Source organism: Leucopleurus acutus (assembly GCF_964270905.1).
Source record: "Leucopleurus acutus genome assembly, chromosome: 1".
NCBI lineage: Eukaryota > Metazoa > Chordata > Mammalia > Artiodactyla > Delphinidae > Leucopleurus > Leucopleurus acutus.
The window spans coordinates 34330881-34355536 of record NC_139142.1 but is presented as its reverse complement, the minus strand read 5'-3'; the positions used below and the strand labels follow the sequence as shown (position 1 = coordinate 34355536).

Genomic DNA, 24656 nt, shown 5'->3' with positions numbered 1-24656 from the left:
GTTCTAATTCTGCCTGGAGCAACACCAAGTAAATTGACTCCCTCTTCTACATGACATCCTCTCAAAGAAAGTACTATTTATGATTACGTAAATGTTAGTAGTATCTTCTCTTCCACCCACAGATAATATTATTTGCCCATAATATCATTATAGTTGTAAATATTGTACATTATTTATTCCTAAAGCTACTGTGGAGAGATTAATTTGAGGCCAGTGTTCATTCATTTATTGAGTGCCTACAATGTGCAGGGATTTGGTAGGTCAGTCAAGAAGCCTAGATAAAATGAGAACATGACTTGTGAGACAGTCATATATTATTGTATCAGTTTTATAAATTTGCCTTTTATCACAATTAGTTTCCTCTCTTTATCCCTTTTAGTTCTTTTGACTTTAAATTCCACTTTGACATTAAAATGCCATTCCTGCTTTTTTGAATATTTATATTAGCCTGGTATCTTTTGGGCATACCTTTTATTTTTATTCTTTCATCTCTTTTAAGTGTATCCCTCATAAATAACATCCAAATGGGAATTGAGCTTTAAAAAACTCAATCTTGCATTTGCCTTACTGTAACCCTGATCCTAGCTTGACGTTCATTTTGCTTTACCATGAAGTTTTCTGTATATTATTCTCTTGATATTTTTTCCTTCCATCTTACTTTATTTTTACTATTAATAGAACTTTGTTATTTCTTCTTTGTCCTTTTCCCTATTATTGGTTTGATCCAGGTGCTATTTGTTCCCTTTCACTCATTATTTTGGAAGGTGTGCTGTACTCTACCATCCCCCTCATGCTTTCCTTCTAATTTCTGATACTAATAATCAAATATTCATTTCTCCACTATTATATTTTTAAAAGGTGCTCACTATATCCCTCCTACAAGGCCTTCCCGTTTCGTCCGTGCACATCCTACACCAATGAGACTTTGAGAACACTTTTACTTCTCCCATCTCCTCCCACTCCCTCAACTTTTAGGCATTGCTGAGATAATGCTTTTAAACCTAGACTATTACTAAGTTTTCTCTTGCAGTATGTCTCTACAACTTCTGGGAAATCCGTGTTTAGTACATATATTATAATCCCCCAGTTTATTTGATTGTTATTCATTTAAATTTAGTTATATAGTTTATAAATGTGTGTGTATTTTACTAGTGTTTTCTCTACTCTTCATCTTCCCCTATCTTGAGGTCTCCGATCTGGTTAGTTTTTTTCATTTAGAGTCATTTTTCCAGAATATTACTTGTTGATTTATTGTCTAAATTTTTACATTTTCACAAATATTATTCTTCTGTCCTGACAGGTGAGTGGTGTCTGACTGGATATAGGATTTGGGGGTTGCAAGCCCTTTTTCTCAGAGTATGTTGATATTAATCTACTGTTTTATAGTTTTTAGTATTGTAGGTAAGAAGTCCAAAACCAGTATTCTTATTTTCTTTGTTAGTAAATTTAATCTTTCTGTCTGACAGCTTGTAAGATATTCTCTTTATCCTTGAAATTATAAAATTTAACCAGGACATTTTTAGGTTTATAATTTTTTGTCAGTCTTACCTGGAACTTAGTAAATCTTTTCAATCTCCAAGCCCAAGTCATTACAAATAAATGAAATTTTCCTCTATTTTCCCCCTCTATCAGTTCCTTTTTTCCCGTATGGGATTCCTATTAATAATATGTCAGTGTCTTGCTGTGTCTTCCAAATTTCTTATCATCTCCTGCATGACTTGTGTCATGTTATATTTTTGTACATTTCTTTGAGACATTTCTACTACTTGGTTTTCCATGCCACTAATTGAGTTTCAACAGAGACTATATTCACCTTCATCTACTAAATTTTAAATTTTGAAAATTATATTTTTTGTTCCAGAACATCCTTTTAAGGTTGTAAATGAATCTCCATTAGTGCTTTAGTTGTGTGTTGTTTTTGTTGTTGTTAAAATTATCTATTTCCCCCAACATGTTGATTTCACTAAGAGCCATCCTAACTATCGTTCTTATTCTTCCACCCTCCAGTTGCTGGCAGCTTAAATTGCTGGTATTTTCCTTTACCTACTGAGAGTTGTATTCACCCTCAGCCCTCAAGAAGCTGCTAGGGTGCCATAGACCTGACAGGAATGTAGTTATAGTGGAAAAGAGCATCAGAGTGGTAAAAGGCATGGAAGTCACAACTCCTGAATTGGCAAAGCAGCAATAGCAAGCTGCCAGTCTTCTATTGAAGCTGCTGTGCTTCCTGGACATTTAGTTATGAAGGTTTGGGCTTTCCCAGTTGTTAGGGATAGGGCAGTCTTAGTATTTTTTAAGTAGACTTCTGGGTCAACTTAAAAATAATACCTTTGTGCTTAAACTGCATCCCAATCAGCTTCTAGTGCTTTAAATCAGTGAATGTTAGACATGGAAAGGACCTAGTCCAAATGTTCTCATTTTACAGATAAGGATAATGAGACCCCAAGAAATGATGTTCATTTTTCAAAGTCATCTCAGCGGTAGAGACAAAACTGGATTCTAGGCCCTGACACACTCAGGCTTCAGTTGACAGTTCTGTTTTCTGTCACCGAGTACTTATATTTCTAGCATTTAGCACTAAATCAATGCTCTTATAGAATGTTTTCATCTAATATTGGTACTCTCAGAGAACCATGGGTAGGTACTTATTTCAAGTGAAAATGGATAGAAAGTGTTAGTAAATCAAGATTAATGCTAGTATTAGATTTATCTTTAAAGAAATGGTTAATCACCTTTCAAATCTAATTAAAACTGCAGTTTTTAATGAAGAAAGAATTAAATGATATCACAATATCCCTTTAAGATCTGCTGTTCTTTGAGAAAAGGGAAGCTACTGGTATATACCTAGAAAACTTACTAATCTGCTTAATTGAATATCCCTTCGAGTGGCAATGGTGAGAAGATATTTCAAATGTAAAAAATACAAGTTATTGGTTTTTGATCGTCACTATTTGGCATACACAAATAATATTTATATACTTAGATAAAAATGATAAATAACTTTTCTGACGATGTATATAACAAAGTGTCTTTCACAGTGTGAATACTACTGTAGTTTAAAAGAATAGTAGAGTGAACATAGGTGACCTTGAACCTGTCACTACCTCTGTGAATTTCATTGACCTCTCTTGCCCTGCCTACATCATAGAGTTGTAAAATTAACACATAAGTGTGACAGTGTATTGTTCTTTTAAAACAAGAGAATTATTGTCATTAATTTTATTTCTTAAATATCAACTGATCTTATATATAGGAAGTAATGTCATATATAAGACATATAAGGTCATATTATGTTTTCATTTTACTCTCCTATCGTTGCGAAAATTAATATGCTATGCTCTCTATTTAACAAAACTGAGAAAATCATAATTATTTTTATCCTACTATAATATCCATGATTATAATCCTTGCTACCTATTTTTTATCATTATTCAGAGTAATCTCTTAGTCTTAGAAGCAAACTCAGTTTTTAGTTCTTAAAAATAAAAAGGTTGGGGGGATGGAATATGAAATAAATATGGGAAAATATTAGCATTTGTCAAATCTGAGAGATGGATACATGGGTGTTATACTGTTATCTTATGTGAGAAATATTTCATCATTTAAAATATGAATAACAAAAAAAAGAGAGCAAATTTATGACTTGTGAGCAAGCCCTAAGTTATGTTTAATCAAAATCTTATTTAGTTTTCATCTGAATATAGGATTCAGAACTATGTTTGTTTCATTCCGCAGAACTAACATGTTCACAGATGCACTTTTCTTGTCATCCCAGACAGATCTTCTCCTGCTGCCTTAGCATCCTCTGTTTTATGCTTTTGCATAACGGTCCATTCTCATGAGAGTTTTCCTTGTATGACATATCATATGCCTGAAAAAACTAGACAGTCACTCTGCTTAGGCACTCGACAAGGAAACAGAGGTTCTAGTCCTAGCTCTGCCACTTACTGCTCCGCCTAGCCTTTAATATGCTACTTTGCCTCTCTGAATATCACTTTCCTTTTCTGTAAAATAGGCATAATCATACTGTTCAATCTACCTCAGAGATTTATTGTGAAATAATAAATGGAGTTATATCATGCAGTATAAGTGAAGTTACAAATCCTCTGACAGTTGCCATACATTGGTCCCTGTCCCTGTAAGCTATAATCTCTTACTAGGTCCCACACACCAGAAGTATGCAACTGAAAGTAGAGTTAAAGAGATGGGCAGAGGGAGATAGAGAAGGGCAAGCCCCAAAGAATGCTCCCAGCTCTGCTACTGAACACAATGACCCCCAAAGACCTTTCCAATTTTAAGATTTGGTGATTTTGTGAATCCATCAGCCACAGAGAAGAAAGCAGCATTGAGTGTATTCTTTGAAACATAATAAATTACAGTAAAGACTTGCTTGATATAAAATTCCTTTTAGTTTATTTCTGCAAGTTAGAAAATATCATGTGAAGAGTTGATGACTCTGCAGTTTTACAAAATAGGAAAAAGTCTTTCCCAGATAATATGAAAACAAGGAATAAGGGGGAAAAAAAATCACTGAAAAGTATGTTTATTTGCAGCCATCAGCTAGCCTATCCCAGGAACTTTACCCACCTACAAAGATGTTGATGTGTATGTCACTGCTGCTTTGTTTCCAATGACTTTGCCATAATCCTGTAGAGTTGACAAGCTATAAATTAAATACTGTAAGATTGGTAGAATTAGCAAATGTCTCTTATACTAACACAGAATTATATGTTGTGTTGATAATAGTCATTGTCCCTTCACCTGAATCACATCCCACATCACCCTGTGTTTGTGATGTTTTTCCCATTTACTCCATAGGCCAACCATTGGCTCAGCTTAATGATTCAGCAAGGCAAGGGGACCAGAGTGCTGGGCATGCAGTGATCAGGAATCCATCACATACATATCTTATAGTATTGCAGTACAAAAGAATAATTTGTTATCTTTTTTCCTAAAGCTAAATGAAAAAGATTGATGAAAAATCTGTTCAAAATACATAGTTCAAAAATACACCCATTTTTTAATATAATTCTTCCAAGATGTTTGCCCAACCAAATTAGGTTCAAAATTCATGTCAGGGATTTCTTTTTAAGTTTGTTTGTTTTTTTAATGTTTTACACATAGATCCTACCTTCATTGAATACCTGGGTATCTTTTTGGCTGCATAAGCAATTAACTGGATGATTTCAAAGGATCTCTGTGTTATAGATTGAACCTCATGTGAGCCATTTTTCAAACTTTTATTGTTGTCTCCTTGGGAACTTGCTCACCAAAGCCAAACAACCTCTGGTACACTCATGGACAGGCCAGTGCTTGAGGAGCAGGAGAATTTTATCTAGAGTCAGTAAGAGAACCTAATAGTAAATGGAACTATTCAGGCTGGAACCAGGCCTAGCTTATTTATTCAGCCCTTTGGACTTTTCACATACAGTTCTGTGAATGTATTTGAGGTCCAATCTATGATTTTCTTCTGTGTTAGTCATAGATATTCTCCTAAATAAAAACAGTCAAATATGCTAAAGTTGAACTCTGCCAGGTTGTTAGGTTTGTATGATAACTTTTGTCAGTACCACAGTAATAACAACAACAACCAACCTTCCTTATAAACTCAGTTTGTACCAGGTACTATCCCACAAACTTATATATATTATGTTACTTAACCCACATAACAACCCTATACTATCCCTACCTTACAGATGGAAAACTAAGGCAAAGAAAGGTTTAGCAACTTGTCCAAGGTTCTATATCTAGCAGGTAGTAGCACCAGGATTTAAACTCAGGCAGTCTGACTCCAGAGTTCACACTCTTAATCTCTGTAATGTGCCACCTCCCAACTTTGTCTCCTGAAGAGCCTCTCGGGTAGATCTCAAGTTCCTCTCCTTACCTCTGTCACCCCTGGATAAAATTTGTGCTAGTTACAAATCTCCTCCTCCTCCTCCTTTTCCTCTCTTCCTCCTCCTCCTTCATCTCCTCTCCCTCCTCCTCATCCTCCCATGAAATAGTGCATCAAGGGAAAAGGATATGAACAAACTTCACTACCATGAGAGATTTGGGAGAACATATGCTATCCCATTGAGACATCATTTGATTTCAAGTTAACAAAAACCTGCTGATTCTAGTTTAAGCAAAGGGGGGGGATTTATGGGAAGAGTTGTCTCCTGGAGCACAAGACCAAGAATATGCCTCAGGAAGGACTAAAAACAAGAACTAGAGCATCAGAAGCCAGGATTGTTCCCTTTTTAAATGTACATGTTAGATGTCTATGGAGGAGAAAGGGAAATACCTCCCTTCTCCACAGGGTAAAAAGTTCTTAGAAAACAAGGGTTTAGGCTGAACAAATATTCCTCAAAAGGCACCTTTTCTGTACTCCATCATTTGAAGGTAAATGCAAGTGCAGTGCACATTGCCCAGTAGCTTTGTATGCATTTAAAATTGTGACTAAACAGTCCCTTTCAGCTATTGCCTGATTTCCTGTCCCTCCAGAAACCCTGATGGTTGGCATTTTGTTTTTTTCTCACTTGATTAATCTCAAGTTAGGCCTTTGCAACCCTTCTAACATCAATAGGATAAGACTGTTGATTTCACGCCATCCTTCCTCCCAGGCCTTCCATCTGTACAATCAGAGGGCCTGGTGCACTTGTCTTTTCAGTTGACTGTCAGGAATCTCACTAGTTTCAATCCCTAACATTCACCCTGTCCCTTTATCCTCTCAAAATATCTCATACTGTCTCTGCCTTCCTTGTTCTTTTTTTCTCTACCTTTTCCCCAATAAACACCTACTGGCTCTTTATATTTTTAGGGACCCCCCCCACCCTTTTCCCATTAGATGAAGTTCAAATTCTTGACCTTGAGAGCCCTCCAAAATCATGCCCTACACTACCTATCCCAGCCATTCCAAGTCAGGTCCCTCACTCAAGCAGTTCATTTTCCCCATTCATCGAGAACACCACAGGCTTCATCACAGTCCGATCCTCTTGCTTACAAGGCCCTTTCCCATTCCTTCCCACCTGTAAAAATTCAGCCCATTTCTCAAGGCCTAACTAAATTAAGTCATATTCCCTCTAAAGAGTCCTAAGTCTCCAACACCTAGGGCGATCAACTGTCCTGGTGTGCCTGAAATTTCCTAGGAAATGTAACTTTCAGCACTACATCTGGGATATTCCTAGGCAAACTGGGATGGTTAGGCAGCCTATCCACACCTCACTGTCTCCCCTCATTATACTGCCTTTTTGAGTAAAAAGCCTGTGAAAGTACCAGTAACTACTATTTCCACACTTACAAGTTTCTTTCTCCACAATGAGTTATGCTTTTACTGTGCAGAGACCTTTTTGATTCCCACTTCATACAGACTTTTGTGCTGTACTCATGTTAATGCCTACTCGTTGAATAGGTGGTCTAGTTTTTAGTTGGCACTATATTTAAAATCTTTTCCTTGTGTGTTAATTTATTTGTCTTTATTTTTTTTCCAGCCCAGATGACTTACTCAATGCCTTGAATGAGGGTATCAGTCGTGCTGATGTCATCATCACATCAGGGGGTGTGTCCATGGGGGAAAAGGTATGAAAAAATGAGGTTCATGAAGTACGCAGTTGATTAACAGTGGTGTGGTAGTCATCTGGTATCCATAACCAGACTCCCACAAAGCTGAAAGTCCACAGGGCTTCAGAAATTTCTGGGCATTCTAAAAGGTATGCAGTGCAGATAAGTCAGAGAGCTTACCATCTCAAATTAAATCCAGGAGTGAAGGTGTTAAACTGTAGATAGGTATTGTCTTCATAGCAGACAGATTGCCGGGTCAGTCTTCCCTCAAAGTCTCCTAGAGGTCTTGAGCCCTGGGTAGAGCAGATTGCTGCAGTCCTCTCCCAAGATCACAAAGGCTAGGCTGAGGTCTGCATTGTAGCAAAGCTACAAAATAATTTGCAACATGTCTGTTATCATTACCATCAAACTGCCTGATGTGCTCTGAGCATCACAAGGGCAAACCCTGAAGTTAAGAGTACTTAAATTTTAAATTTCTTATTTCCAGGGAGTATTTCATATAAAACTTATCTTGGTTGCTAATGAACTTAATTATGGGACAGTACCTATTTGGCAGACCAGAAGTTTGCTTTTCCAGTACTTCTGAAGAGGCAACAAGCTTATAGCTTACATAGGCTTGGCAATTGTGGCTCAATTATGGTAAGAACAGAACACTTCTGGACCTTAACCTTCTTTATTAGTGCTAACAAAGATGTCATTTATCCCAGGGATTTGCTCACAGGTCAACAGCCAATATAGTAAAGCATATTGGTTTTCTTTTTTTACTCTGTGTGGTAAGATACTTACACTGAACCTTTAATTTACTAGGAAGGAGATTTTTAGGAACTGGGCATCCCAGAGTATTCCACAGGAGCTAATAATTGTCCTTCCTAACTCCTTGAGGGGGAATCATATGAAAGAAGAACCAGGAAGAAAGAGAGAAAGCATCAATGCAGCAAACTCCTGCCAGCCTGCAAATTCTAGTCCCCAAAAGAATTCCAGTGTACCTCAGTAGCAGAAAGAAAGAAAAGTGTAAGAGAGAGAACATCTGCTTCAGCCCAAGGGCAGAGCCTGAAAACCAGTCACTGAAAAGACAGGGAAGTTAGTCAAGGAAAGATCCAGAAGCATTATGTAGCACGCATGAATTTTAAGTGCAGAAACTCAGGTACACAAGAAATTTATTTATGTGATTCAACTTAAATTCTACTGTGAGTACCTATGCTACAGAACTGGCAGGAAATTTTATTTAAGCCACTATAGGACTAATTGCCTCCAAAAATTATGCCAAAGAACTGGGAGGGGCTTAAGAGGCAACAGAGCATCAGGGAGACACATCTGGTCACCAGTCTTCGCTGGACACATCTAGAGTGTCCTTGTCATGCCATTAGATCTCAGATCTTTGTTCTTTTGGGCCATGCTAATAGCACTGGGATTATGGGGAGACTGGGAGTCTTAGGGCAGAGGAAAGGGGCCCCTGCTGCTTGTGGGACCCACAGACCTCTATCCTCTTCTCAGCCAAGGAGAAATGACTCTTCCATAGTTGCTTCCCTCAAAATCTCTCCCCACCCCCACCTCCTCCTGTTTCACATAGCCTTTGCAAAGAGTTTTCATTTTTATAAAACACCAAAAGTTTCAGGTAAACAGTATCTGCTTTCTGCCCTAAAAACTAAAGAATTGTGTGCATTACTATAAATTTTCCACCACCTACAGAATTGTAAAATAGCTCAAAGACAATGAAACGTGTAGATAATCGATAAGGATACGCTAGACTGGACATCAAATAATTGTGTCTTCCTATTTCAAGGTCTCTTAATTTTTCCTAACAGTGTCTCCCCCACACCATATGATCAAAATAATCACAAAGATCATTACTGATCACAGAAAAGGACTGGTCTCATAGGTTTGCCCTGATTATTTAGCAACAAAAGTATTAATTAACCATATAGGTCTCCTTGAGTTTGTTTTACACATCTACAGCCATATAGCAATAGAATATTAAAACTAATGAACAATATTCCAAATAAATAATTTGTTAAAATATTTTTTATTTCCCTTAACATTTCATTTAGTCCCATGGTTTTCTTGTTCTGCTAGATCTTGGGTTAGCAGTCTGCTTTCTTGAAACCATCTGTTTTCATTCTAAAGAGTCCTGGGATTCCTGACTCAGTCCACTGGTACTGTACAAAAGTTATCTAAGCTATATCACCTCAGCAGCCTGTACCCTAGAGACTATTCTTTGAAGCATCAATAGTTCAAAATACCTATGATTGTCCTTTTCCCTAGTGCTCTGAGTCTGTCTTTGTTGCAGACACAAACTATTTACTGTAGCTTATATAGCAGAGCCTTCAGGCCAGCATCAAAGTAAAACAGAGGCTTTCCTTAGCTAGTAGATATTTAATACCTGTGCTTAATTTATTACTGTAACCAATAATATTAGAAGATAAGTGAGATTCTCTATTGGTATACAGTAGATAACTATTTCATAAAAGTTTTGGTCAGTGTTTCCCCTGAGGGTGAAAACATATTATGAACAGCAAGGGCATTGTCAAATCTCCAGACACTTCCCATAAAGCATACAATTTCTGAAACATTATATTAATGACATTTTACCTGCATAAACCTAACCTAGAGCACAGTGAGCCTTTCTTCTCAGATGTAACAGTAACTCCCTTCCTCTGAAACTCCTGTAACGGTAACATATCAAACAAACCTAACTATTTCTAATTTCTCTTTTTATAAGATGAAAGAACAAACCTTCGTGACTTTCTAGGGGCCCTCTAGGAAATTTCAAACATAGTCTTAGGCGTTGAAGATATTCTGAAAAAAATTTTTTTTCCTAAATTTAGATCTGATCTTTAGAAGGCAAAAAAGAGTTGTCAAAAAAAAAAAAAAAATTGGGCACCTGATTAAGATAGGATCATAGCTACCTAAGAAACATACTTGGTTACCTAATTTTTCAAAGCAACAATAAAATATTTGAAAACAAGCATAGAAGGTAACATGATCATAAATAATATTGGCTCATTCATAAATTAGGAACCTTTGTTCTATACTTTTTTATTTCCTTAAATAATCAAAGACAAAGTAAACAAAAAGGCATATTACACAAAAAGAATAACCTTACATATCATAGGGAAAGCATTAATCAGTAAAGCATAGAAGTAAGCTCATCAAAACTGAGTGAACTTACTAAAATTTTAATATATTTCTCAGCTTCATTTCAAACACAGGTAATTAAACCAAGGCAAATCAAAGTCATTTTCAGAGTTTTGTCCTTTATTATGCTTTTTTTATATGTTGGAACAAACTGACACTTTACTTTAGAACTAAGAGTGGTCTCCAGACCAAAGAGGGTCCTGGAGACTCTTTAAGTGGGTCTGCAAGGTTAAATCTATTCTCATAATAAAACTAAGACTTTATTTGACTTTTTTATTTGCCTTCTCTCATGACTGTATAGTGAGTTTTTCCAGTGACTGTATGATCTATAATATCTCATCAGACTGAATATGGAAGCAAATAAGAGAATCCACCTGACTTCTATTAAGCTGAACATTAAAGAGATTTTTTAAATTATAAAACAATGTATAAACAATAAGTTACTTATGTTAACATGAAATAGCTTCATCACTGCTGTTTACAAATGAACCAACAAATAAATATTCTTAAATTCTTAGTTTTAACTTCTAATACAGTAAATATCGATAGACATAACCCACATAACAAAAGCTCTAGGGATCCTTAATGGATTTTAATTTAAGAGCATGTAAAGGGTCCTGAGACCAAGTATTTTGAGTACTGGACTTTTTTTAAAATATTTTTTTTTCCTGAAAAGTGAAAGAATATGCATAGTTTACTTGTCTGTCATGATTACTTCTAACATAATTGCAACCACCCATATTTATTATAATGTTTAAGAAAATCACTAATTTCTATTTCACAGCAAAAATTAGGGGGCATCAATTATTGACAAATCATATGTAAGCATTTTAGCGGACTAGCAAAGTTCATAAACACAGAATACAACTTTGTACAGCCACACACATCCCCTTTGTACCTTCTTAATGTAGCAAAAATGAAAACATACTCATTAACACGACCCAAAGATATATCCTCTCTATGGCATATTAAAATAAGAAGCAAAGTATAATGTATTAACTAAAAGTCATGCTTAGTAAGCAGTGATCGAGTATCCTATTGTACTTAGAAATCAAGGTATCTCATGATTATTCATTAATTAATCAATTTAATAACTGTTCAAGATTTTAAATTACTTAAAAACCTTGAAAATTATTTTCAAGCTGACATTCTACAAACATAATTACTATTGAAATTAAAAGTTTGTCAGAATAATGATTCTATTTCATTGAACCAAATTTTAAATTTTTCACAATCTTAAGTATTATATAAGAATAGCGTTAGACTCTTTGATGAGTAACCTATATAATTTTAGGAAAAAACAAACCCAAGCAAAATAAAATGTATTTTCCTACTTAACACTGATAAGAGAAAGAACATGGCTGGGTTTGCTTATTAACCAAAATAATTAAGCTAGTCTCATTTGCCAGAGATTTACCTTAGCTATGTGAACTTTATTCTTAAAATTATAAGAAGAATTTTTTTTAGTGCAGCATATTTAAAATAGTATAAGATAAATTTTCTTATTATCTGGAAACTTTAGGAATATTCTATTTATGTAAGTACTTATCTTTCTAAATGAATCAGAATAGAGTATCTTTAATTTAAGAGACATTAGAAGTGTTTCGGTGTGTTCGTTTTTCTCCCCGTTGGCAAAGCAAACTTTATTGTGGGCCTAAGATCAGGGCTCTTCTCTTCGTGTCCTGCTAAACCAGAGAGCTGGGGATGAGAGGCTCTTGTGTTTCCCCTGCAACACCTCCATCACATTCAAATTCAAATGGAGAGAGCCAGGGTAGGGGACACCCTGAATCTGCAGCATACTCCGAGGAAGGCCCACTGTGCATGGTGGTCTCACAGGCATATAATTTATGAATACCCTCCAGAAATAGGAAAACATTTCACACTCACAAAACAAGATAAATGCCTTCCCTGGATCACAGACACATAGACACACAACCACATAAAGAATATACAGCTTCAGGGACTTCCCTCGTGGTCCAGTGGTTAAGAATCCGCCTTCCAATGCAGGGGACGTAGGTTTGATCCCTGGTCGGGAAACTAAGATCCCATATGCCGCAGGGCAACTAAGCCTGTGTGCCGCAACTAGAGAGCCTGTGTGCCACAACAAGAGAGCCCACATGCTGCAACCACTGAGCCTGCATGCTCTAGAGCCTGCATGCCACAACTAGAGAGAAACCCACACACCGCAATGAAGAGCCCACTTGCCGCAATGAAAATCCCGAGCGCTACAACTAAGACCCGACGCAGCCAAATAAATAAATAAATAAATTTTTTTTTCAAAATACAGCTTCAGCTGTACAACTTCAACCACAGATTAAGAGTAAACACAGAAACAAACAAACAAACAAAATTAGTCTACAAATAAAGAGCTATTTTCCTTCCTAGAGGTCACAAAATTCTTAATTGGTTTAGGCTCAAAATGACAGACAAACAAACAAGAAAGACTAACAAACCAGATTCTCTATCTTCTCGTACCTAACAGAGAATAGATTTCAATCACCCATTTATAGGAATCACCAAATGGTCAGACCATAAAACCGAATTCTCAATCATTGATGCTACAAAGGGGAATACCTTATTGGCCATGCATAGAACCAAAATTAATAGAGGAGGCAAAAATAGAGAAACCCAAAGTTAGCAGATTTCAGGTTTTATTACTACTTGGCATACACTCCAGAAACCAAAGAATGATGTATGCAGGTTTAAGCCACCCATAAAATGCACTTTTCTGGCAATTGAGTTTACTTGGTTTTGTCAGATAAATCAATACGGCATCTCAGTGGAGCCTTCAGAATTGTTAAGGTATAGTTTTTTAAAGATAAAATCATGAATCTCATATATTTTTTTATTTTATAAAATGAACATGTGTCAATGATTTTATTTAACTCATTAATTAATGAGGGAACCAGTAAGATGTTGCAACTGGTTCTAAGAATTCAAAGAACAGAGACACCTATAGGTAATCAGAAATGCTGAAATCAGTCTGCTAATGGATGCAGAACTGTTCTATATCCACAGGAGAATAATCAATTACACCGCCACCGACAGAATTAATTTGCATTTCTTTGGATACTAATCATGTTCACCATCAGTTTTCTACAGCTTAATTTTTATAAAATAGCACAAAGACAATGAAAGGCACAAATAACCCAGAAGGTTGTTTGGATATCCAATAATCTTTTTTGCCCATTTCAAAGTCTTTCATAATTTATCTGACATTGTTTGTTCTTACTTGAGTTGAGGGAAAGACCTGTCTCCGTCATCCATTCGTGTTTCTTCTTCCTATCTGGATCTAGCTTTCAGAACATCAGACAGAGGTCCTTCCTGCTTCTATAGGTAGACAAAAACTTAAGAACAGTGATGATTCTCAGCTTTTATTGCTATGTCTGGTACAAGCTTTCCATCACAAGAAACATGAAGCATTTCTTCATATTCAGAAAGAATGAAAAGGCGCATTTTTACAACAGAAATGCTTTTTTTTCAAGAAAAATAAAATACTTTCATTCATTTAACAAGTATGTAGTGAGCATATATGCTTTCCAAATTCTGTATCATTACCCATAAGGCCCTGCATGTGTGGCCTCTGCCTGTCTCTCCAACCTCCCCTTATGCCTCTTTCCTATTCATTCACTACCTTCCATTGTCTTTTCAGTTCTAGACACACTCTTTACTGCTCTTGAAGGTTTTGTATATATACTTTCCTCTGTCTGGAATTCTCATCCCTCCACACTTCTCATGGCTGAGTCCTTCTCATCCTCACCACCTCTTTTAAAGTGGCCTTTCCTTATTCTCCACCTCATACCGTTATTCCCTATCCCAGCACCTGCTTTTTTCCTTCATAGCATGTACCACACTTTATAGTTATTTTATTTGTTGTTTTATTTTAGGCTGTCTCCTCCTCCTCCAGTAAACTATAACAGGACATCCTTGTGTCAGGGACCATATGTATCTTGTTCAGTATTAAATCTCTAGCACAAATAGAATTCCTCATACATAGTAGGCACTCAAAAATATTTGTTGAACTAGCAAATGAATGAATGAAAGTCATGTGCTAATCACCATGGACTCATTATATATATATACAGAGGGTTTCTGATCTCACAAACTTTATAGTACAATAAAGGATACATATCTGTTATCAGGCAACTGCAGTATTACTTAAGTGTATGATGTCAGGAGGACATAGTACTATAAGAACACATAAGAAAGGCCTGGAGATTTCTGCTTATACTATGATGGAGTGGCTTATTTGGACCAACTCTCCCACCAAGGACAACTATAAAAGCTATGGTGGCACAGTGGTTAATAATCTGCCTGCCAATGCAGGGGACACGGGTTCGAGCCCTGGTCCAGGAAGATCCCACATGCCGCGGAGCAACTAAGACCGTGCACCACAACTACTGAGCCCCCGTGCCACAACTACAGAAGCCCACGTGCCTAGAGCCCATGCTCCGCAACAAGAGAAGCCATCGCAATAAGTCAGCCCACCGCAACAAAGAGTAGCCCCCACTCGCTGCAACTAGAGAAAGCCTGTGCACAGCAACAAAGACCCAACACAGCCAAAAATAAATAAATAAATAAATTTATTAAAAATAAATAGATAAAAGCTATGTAAATTTTTTTAAAGAATAAGAAAAAGGTGTCCAAAGAGAACAACCAAGACAGATGGGATTCAAGGCACCAAGATCTCAGAGAAAAGTGAAACACAGAGAGGCTGAACTGGAATTCTTCACCATATATTTCCTCAAGGCATTTACTAACTCCTAAGCCAGGAGGGACAGGGGATGATGTAATGGTCAAGAGGTCAAGAATCTAAGCATAACAGAATAGCTAAAAGGCTAAGAAAATAAGCAGAGTTTTCAAAAGTCTTAAGAGTTCAAGACCTGCCATGGAGGAGGGACCCTGGCAAATACCTCAGGCTTTCAGTTTAAACCCTTGAAGTGCCGTGATCTAAGAATAAGGACAAACTGGAAAAAAAAGCAGTCTTCACAAAGACTGCAATTGAGCCTCAAATTATCTCAGTCTCTGATTATATCAAGGTAATCTTAGTTAAGCTGCCAGAAGAAATTAAATTCTTTCTGGAGGAATAGATCATCATTCAAAACCTCTGAATTTTTTTCATATATAATGTTTGGACTTTACCAGAAATAGCACAAAATAACTAAAACTTTAGAAGGGAAAACAAGATAGTACAACCCTAAAAATGGTCCTGACATTTATATTGCCTCATATGGACTTTTAAAAACTGTAATTAATGTGTTTAAGAAAAAGAAATGACAAAGAATTTCACTAGAAAATTAGAATCTATTTATAAAAACTAAACGAAAATTTGGAAAAAATATGGAAAAGAACATAAAAGACATATGGGATTTGGTGAAAGGTGTAACATATGTGTAACTGGAGTCCCAAAAGGAAAGGAGAGAATGAACAAAAGCAATATTTAAGAGATACTGGCAGAGAGTTTTCCAAAACTAATAAAAGACATAAAGCCAGATATTCAAGGAGTTCTGCTAATCTCAAGCAGGATAAATACAAAGAAACCATACGTAGGTAGTCATAGCAAAACTACTGAAAACCAAGGACAAAGAGAAACATCTTACCAGAAGGACATGTTACCTTCAAAGGACCAAAAATAGAACTAACAGAAATGATTTAAACAGAAATTATGGAACTCAGAAAACAATGGAGGGACTTCCCTGGTGGTCCAGTGGTAGAGAATCTGCCTTCCAATGCAGGGGACACAGGTTCAATCCCTGGTCGGGGAACTGAGATCTCACATGCTGCAGGACAACTAAGCCCACGCACCACAACTACTGAGCTTGCACGCCTCAACAAGAGAGTCCATGTGCCGCAAACTACATACCCCATGCACCCTGGAGCCCGCACACCACAACTAGAGAGAGAAAACCTGCACACCACAACTAGAGAGAATCCCACATGCCACAATGAAGACGCGACACAGCCAAAATAAAATAAAATATTAAAAAAATAAAAACAAAATCAATGTGTTCAAAACAGAACTTCTAAAACATAAAAGAGAGAGAACAATGGAATGGCATTTGTAAAATGCTGAAAGAAAATAAAAGCTAGTGTGGAACTGAACTAGATAAAAACTGAACAGACCTATCCTAAAGGGAGTTTTTCAGGTGGAAAGATTATGGAAGCATGAAAATGTAGAAAGGACTAAAGAGCAAAGGAAAGGGTTAATATGTGGGTAAATGTAAATGAATTGTTATCTTGAGGTTTAAATGTATATAAATATATATTGAATATATAGAGTATATATTGTTTGTATAGTATATGTAGAATGTATATATATAATAGTTATATATATACACACACACATATTTATAATGTATATAGAGTATATGATAGCACAAAAAGGAAAGAGGAATGGATGGAGTTAACATGTTTTAAAGTTCTTACATTGGGAAGTGATAAAAATACCAAATTATGATAGATTGTAGTAAGTTAAGAATGCATGTTGTAATCTCTAAAATAACCACTAAAATAATAAGAGAATGTGTAACTAACAAATAGAAGAAAAAAAATTAAATGACAAAAAATTTTGGTGAATTGGAAGAAGACATGAAAGAAGAAAAAGAAATAAAAACAAAAGTGACAAATAGGTAATGAATAGGAGGGCAATAGTTTTAAACCCCAAATATAGCAATAATTATATTAGGTGTAAATGGACTGAGTCCTCCAATTAAAAATTGTCATTCTGGATTTTAAAAAACAACAAATTGCATGATGCTTATCAGAGACCCACCTTAAATATAAGGACACAGCTCATTGCAAGTAAAAGATGAGAAAAATGTTACAAGGAAAGAGCTGGTATGACTCTCTTGATATCAGAGAAAATTAAGATAAAAAGGATTACTAGATATTAGGTGGCGGGACATTTCCTATTCATATATGTACATGGATCAGTTCATCAAGTAAATTCTAAATTATTGCATCTAATAATATAACCTAAAAATAAACACTAATCAATCTACTATCCAGCCCTGGGAATTCAGGGGAGGCTGAGAAGATGACTGAGATTGAGAGTCATCTCAGAGATTGAGAGAGAGGAGGGTGGAAAGAAAGAGTTTTCTAAACGGAAGGAAGAACATTTTCAAAGATTTGAGGCAAGAAAGTGTAAAAACTGACAGCAATATAGTCCTGCTGGAATGTAGAGAGAGAGAGATTAAGGAAGAGGAATCGGGCTGGTGGGAAAAGGATTGCCTGATAAGAGCAATGATTGGCAAAAGGGGACTAGAAAATACAAGAATCTTAGCTATGATATTTAAAAGCTGAGGCTTGTTTCTGGAAACCAGGAAGTTATTGAGTATTATATATTGATTTGATCAGATTTGCTTCCAGGAGGCCTCTCTCACTACTGTGGCGGGAATAAATTGGAGGAGGGCAGGAGTGTTGGCAGAGAGACCTATTTCAGTAATTCAGGTGAGATGATGTTGGCTGAGGCTGTGGAGATAGAAGGAAACAGCTTTTAAAAATAAAGTGTCCCGGGCTTCCCTGGTGGCGCAGTGGTTGAGAGTCCGCCTGCCGATGCAGGGGATACGGCTTCGTGCCCCGGTCCGGGAAGATCCCACGTGCCGCGGAACGGCTGGGCCCGTGAGCCATGGCTGCTGAGCCTGCGCGTCTGGAGCCTGTGCTCCGCAACGGGAGAGACCACAACAGTGAGAGGCCCGCGTACCGCAAAAAAAATAATAAAAAAATAAAAGTGTCCCATAACTTGTGAAATATTTAAAATTTTAGTGGGTTACTAGAATCTTGGATTAGTGAGCAGGAAACTCAGTAATAGACCAAGAGGTTGTATTACTTAAGAGAAACTTTTTAAACTGCAATTTTTTTCTTTATGTTTACAAAACCAACTACAAGGCAGTATTGCCTTTCCTTTCCAAAGATCATGTTTTGTCAGATGGCTCTGGGTTGGTCATAACCTTAGGTTGGTTGTGTTGGTAATAGCAGAATATAAAGTTGGAGCAATTAAACACCCTTGACTTTCTGTTTTAGAGCTCCCTCCCTACATTTTTAGTTGACTTATTTAGATTTGGTAATCTGTGGGCAAATGTCCAAGTGCCTCCTCAAGGAATGTGCATCATTTTAAGTTATTAGACAGAATAGTGTGTGATGCATACATGTGGCTTCGCTGCCCAGGCACAGCTACTTAAGTCATATTTATTAACATCCTTTCTCAGACGTAAAAATCTGTCTTAAAAGAGAGACAACAACCTATCGAGTAATGATTTATATGTTAATGTGGTTGCTTGGTTTACTATCTAACTACTTCTATTAGAATGTACCTTTTATGAGGGAAGGGACATTGTTTCTTTTGCTCCAGGCTGTATCTCCCTGTACATGGATTGATACTCAACATATACAGGTGCTCAGTAAATATTTACTGAATGAATAAATGAATGAGGAATGAAGGGATATTTGTCTTAAATCAACTTCACTAAAATAAGGTGTTTCTTTTCATTTCAATCTTACAAATTTATTTTGTTTCATTTAAAGTTTGAAAGTCTGACATTAGAATGTTCGAAAGTAAAAGTGATTATTTTTCATATTTGCAGGACTATCTCAAGCAGGTGCTGGACATTGATCTTCATGCCCAGATCCATTTTGGCAGGGTTTTTATGAAACCAGGGTATGAAAATTATCTTGTTATCTAATATATGGGGTTGGTTTGGCTTGCTTTGACTAACAAAGTTTTTAAATGCTTTCTTTTTACATTTTCTATTATGGATTATTTATTCTAATAAAAAAATATTATAGTATTAGAGTTCTCTGAACAAGTGTATATCCTACCTGAAATGGGAATTCATCTTCTTTATAAATCACTGGGTCTGGTTTAAACAAAGCAAAGCAACTTTCCAAACCTTTTCTCCCTTTAATTTCCATGTCTAGTTCCTTCCTTCTCTTTTTCTGCTTCTTTCTCTCACTTATAACATTTCAGTATGAAAATTCTCAAACATACACAAATGCAGGGAGTACAATGAAACCCCCATATACCCATCGCCCAACTTCAGTAACTATTTTTCTGTAATTGTTTTATCAATCCTCTTCTTCACCTTTTGGGGGGGGCAGAGGGCTGGATCGTTTTAAAGCAAGTTCTAGACATGTCATTTTAGTATACATCTCAAATATTAATAACAACAGCAGTACTTTCTTACATAATCACAATGGTATTATCTCAGGTAACAGAATAAATAAGAATACCTCAGTATCATCTAATACCGTGATCGTATTTGAAAATTCTCCCAAATGTCAAGGAAAAGTATGCCTTCTTACATATGTTTTGTTTGAATTAGGATTCAAGTCAGGTCTACTCACTGTATTTGGTTAAGTTTCTATTAAACAGGAACATTTACCAACCACCACCCCCCTTTTTTGGCATGCCACTGACTTGTGGAAGCAACTGAATCTTTTGTCCTAGTTTTGTCCTAGTGAATGGATTTGGCTGATTGCTTCCTTGTGGTGGCATTTAATTTGTTCCTGTCTCTCTCCAGTATATTCTGTACATCGGAAGTTAGATCTAAAGGTTTGAGTAGATTCAGATTCAATTTTTTTTTTTGTAAGAATACTTCATGAATAGTGTTTCATACTGCTTCTTACTACCTCCCAAGAGGAAAGAAAAGTAACCACATACCTAGATCTTGCGTATCTCCTGAAAACTAATAGCTCCCTCAGGAAGGGCTAATGGAGGTTCTGTAATCCATTGTAAATCCTCAAAGAATGCAAACATTGGTGTTGATAAAATATGTGTGGCCATGTCTTTAAACAACAGCCTGCCTGTTGAGACCCCTGCTCCTCTATAAACCTGTGGTATGTAAACATTATAAAAACACTGTTGAAAGCCCTCAGTGTGTGGGTGAGCATTCCAGCACACCTCCATGCTGTCAGGGACAACAGTAATGATGTTTTAGTTCAGGGTCATACTCTGATGGGTGCTCATATGAACCCTAAGAGAAAGTAGAGGTGGGACTTACCAGTTGTTACAAGTGAGCCATGGGAACTAGCAGCAAATTCCAGAAACCTTTTTTAAGTGTCAAGCCAGCCCTCCTAATCTCCCTGATTTATTGGATACCTTGTGTCAGTTCTAAGGCAGAGATCAGGCTTTACATTTAAGTATGAAGTTAAGATTGTCCCTAAAGCCTTCTCCACAATGTAATAGAATTTAGAATTCTTGGCATTATATTTCTGTAGTTGCTCTGATGTGCTGCCACTGACAAGGCCCTTTTACTATTGAAGGTGTTGGATTGGGATCATTCTTATTAAGAATATCTTGTCTTAAGCAAATATTATTATGCTATGAGTACACAGGCTTTTTTTTACTCTGTCCCCATGGGCAGTACTAATTTGATTAGAATACAGAGGACATCCCAAAAGTATGTCAGTGTACTTCTCACTAATCTCAAAAATTGAATTGATTATTCCTTTGCAGTGAGAAAGAAGCTGACATTACTTACCCTCACCTCTAGAGGAGAAGTATTTGTATAATATCTATTATTTAAATTATCTATTATTTAAATTAATCTCAGCACCCATGATGTATAATTTTGGTACTCATTTTATTTTTAGTCTATTATTTACCACTTAGTTCAGCTGTAGGACTTCTGTGACTTCCCTTATTGTATAAAAGCTGTTACATTCTGATCTCAAGAGGAAAAATGAACAATAGGTGTTGAGTTTCAAGGAAATGACTTTCCAGATCCTAAACAAAAACTTCACAGTCTAGCAATAAAACACTCATGATAGCAGCGCACATAACAAAATGTTTTACTGTAATGGAATCTTTTTAAAATGAGTACCTTCAGAGAAATCTCAGTAGCTGTCTGCAAGGTTCAAAAGATGATTTAAATTGGTTTTAAATACAGTAGAAGGAAGGTGTTATGCATTCCCTCCTCAATCTTATTATGTGTGTTAGTTTGCTATTTAAAAAAAATGGTGTAGAAGTTTAAATGGGCTTCCTTTAATTGTCGAGAATTTTATATTTGTCTGAAGATAAGAAGAATTTAAAGGTAATTGCTACTTAATAGTAGAATAAGAAGAAATATAAAAAGCTCAAGAACAATTTAGCTTTGCTCTTCCCACATACAGTACATTCAGAATGCAATTAACCTCTTTCCTTTTAGACACGGAGATACTCAAAAAGCATTTGGAATATTATCAACCAGATCTACCAATCACAGTTTTTATGGATCATCTACAGTGAGCATGGCTGTTGTCGAAAATGTATCTTGGAAATTATTTTCATCACACAGTAACAGTCATTGCCAAATAACCTATCTATAAATGGATATGACATTCTAATCTCAGTTTTCTAAAACACAGTAAAGAATCAGGAAGTAAGCAAAAAAAGGCCTCAGAGTAGCCAAGAATAGATGTTACGAAGTCCATGTAATAACACTTCACAGTGTACCCTATGAGAGCCTTATCTAATTATGAGCCATAAAGTTAGAAAAACCTTGGTTCAAATCTTAGTATCTGAGTAATTTTGGCCAAATTGCTGAATCTCTCTGAGTCTCATTTTCCTCATCTGTAAAATGGGATGACAATTGTCACCTCATGGGATTATTGTAAGAATTAAATGAAATAATGGATATAATGCTTAGATGTTTCTTTAAAAATAGTAACTTCTATTATTACTATTATTATTATCATTCCAACAATATAACTATTACTACTGCTCTCTGGTTCCCAAACCAAAGGCCAGCTTTAAGGGTCAAGATGATGGCAGTCTAGCATTAAGGGGACCTACAGAAAAAAAAACTAGGGGAAAAAAACAGAAACAAGAACTATAGAAACACCGCCACGTGTACTGTTATGTTACGGTTTAATACCCCTGTGACCCAAAATCTCTGTATCATAGCAGAGTAGAATCAATTCATAATGATGGCTGTAATTCATCAAAAATATTAATGTTCATCATATTATTGCAAAAGGTAATGAGTGAGTGATCCTTTCTTCTTTCAACCAACGAGCAAAAATAGTAAAAAGAAAAACAATTTGGGTGCTTAAAAGGGTAATTTTTCAGCTACTTTTAAACTTCAGCATTCCCTAAGAATTTTGCATCACTCAAGATTCATTAATATAATAAAAATTTTAGCTGAAATTCTATATTAAGGGTAGTCAATAGAAAAGAATCACTATTAATAACCACCTGCCCTCTTCACACTCACACCCCTTTGCATACCCCCATGATGAGGGTTCATGTCAGACTTTTGAGGAAGTATAATTTGATAATATTCTTAAATTACTATTGCTTTAATTTTGTTCTAGTCATGGTATTTTATTTATTTTGACATTTCAAAACATTCCCTTCATAGGAGGGAAGCTCTTATGTTTATTGCTGAGTATAGTCTTAAAGGGCTGAGAAATACTCATCTTGAACAATAGGTAGTTATCTGATAGACATGTATTACCAGGTAGTCTTCAGATAAAAAGAATGATTGTTATTCTCCAGCAGAAAAAAAAACGTATAGACATTGTTAACTAGAGGGGTGGAGAAACTCCAGGATTTGGCATATGCTTCTACGGCACTGACAAGAAGGAAAAAAATGTAAACTACAGAAAACCAGGAAGTTTGGTTACTTGAAAACAGAAGATGCTAAAAAAGAATTAATTTAAATGCTCTCGAAACACTTCAGGTTATAAAGATTTAAAGGAGAGTCAACAGAAAAGAACTTTCACACGATAGGTGACCTGTATGAAGAACCATGTAACAAGAAAACTGCAGTATTTAACTTACTACTCAGGTTGCTTAGCAGTCACTAACAAACAACCTTTACTTTTCCTCTAGCCTGCCAACGACATTTGCAACTTTGGATATTGATGGTGTAAGAAAAATAATCTTTGCACTACCAGGTAAGAATAGTTGAAATAGTTTCTTTTGCTTTTTCTGGAAAAATGACCAAAATCTTTTTGTTTCCCAGGTGACCAGTCCCCTATCAGAGCGCATGATTTGGAATCTGAAACACCTGGGTTCAAATCCCAGCTTTTCATACTGTATGACCTTGGACAAATCACATAACCTCTCTGAAGCTGTTTCTTCATCTATAAAATGGGGCTAATTAGGGTTGGTGTGAAAGTCAAATTAGTATCTTTCAAAGCACATTTCAGACCCTAAGATGATAATCAGGAGTTAAGTGTCACTACGTCTTTCTAGGGCACCTGCTTTTCCTTACAGGAAATTGGTCAAAGTTAGCAGTATGATTACCTCTCACAACTAGAGTATTATGCTCAAGGGGCCAAAGGGCCTTAAATCGCCCATGGAAATACTAGAACAAAAAAGTACAAAGCTGCCTTTGGTTCTCACCAGATTTGGACTGGTTGGGGAGAGCAGCAACACAGGAGGGGCTGCAAATACTGATGCTTCTCAGCCAAATCCCAGGCATCATCAGTCTGACCACATCATTATCCCCACCCTCTCCCACGTGAGCAGAAACTCACGTGTTCAGATTATAGAAAAAGCAAAGTGGTTCAGTTTACAATTTTTGGACTTTGGCTGTGCATTTAAAGCCAGGTTTTAAAGCCATTACTAATCTTGATAAATTCTAAAGCAGTTTAGAAGTTTTGTGTATCTACTTATTTTTTTCAATTTTAAAAATTATCCTCTGATCTGTAGCAGTGTCCCATTCTCTATTTTTTGGCATAGATTCCTTTAGAAAATAACCTACTTATTCCTTTCAGATGTACAAGTCTGGTGGCTTTGGGATATTTACCTGCTTTTTTATATTAAATAAAGCTCAAGTAGAGATAGAAAGAAAAGAAGGCAGGCAGAAAATTTTAGAACTTTAAAAACATGTTTAAAGCCCCTATCTGTAAGCATAAAAGAGAGTATGTTTCTCTCATATAGGAAATGTTAAGAGCGAGGTCATGTAAATAAAGTTTTAGTCTTCAAACGATTTCTGTGGTACAAAACTCCTTAGGGCCTTTAATACATCCCTAGATACTCTGAAGACCATTATATAGAG

The 24656-nt window shown here is 36.2% G+C and overlaps 1 protein-coding gene across 5 annotated transcripts in view; it reads left to right on the top strand.

Moving 5' to 3' along the window:
• GPHN (gephyrin) overlaps positions 1 to 24656 on the top strand; it is a 618453-nt gene that overhangs the window by 581387 nt on the left and 12410 nt on the right. For all 5 annotated transcript variants that reach the window (XM_082854448.1, XM_082854450.1, XM_082854447.1 and 2 more), the window contains 3 exons: positions 7467 to 7554; positions 19254 to 19327; positions 23483 to 23547. In XM_082854448.1, coding sequence (XP_082710574.1) covers positions 7467 to 7554; positions 19254 to 19327; positions 23483 to 23547 — 227 coding nt within the window. The remainder of the gene's footprint in view (positions 1 to 7466; positions 7555 to 19253; positions 19328 to 23482; positions 23548 to 24656) is intronic.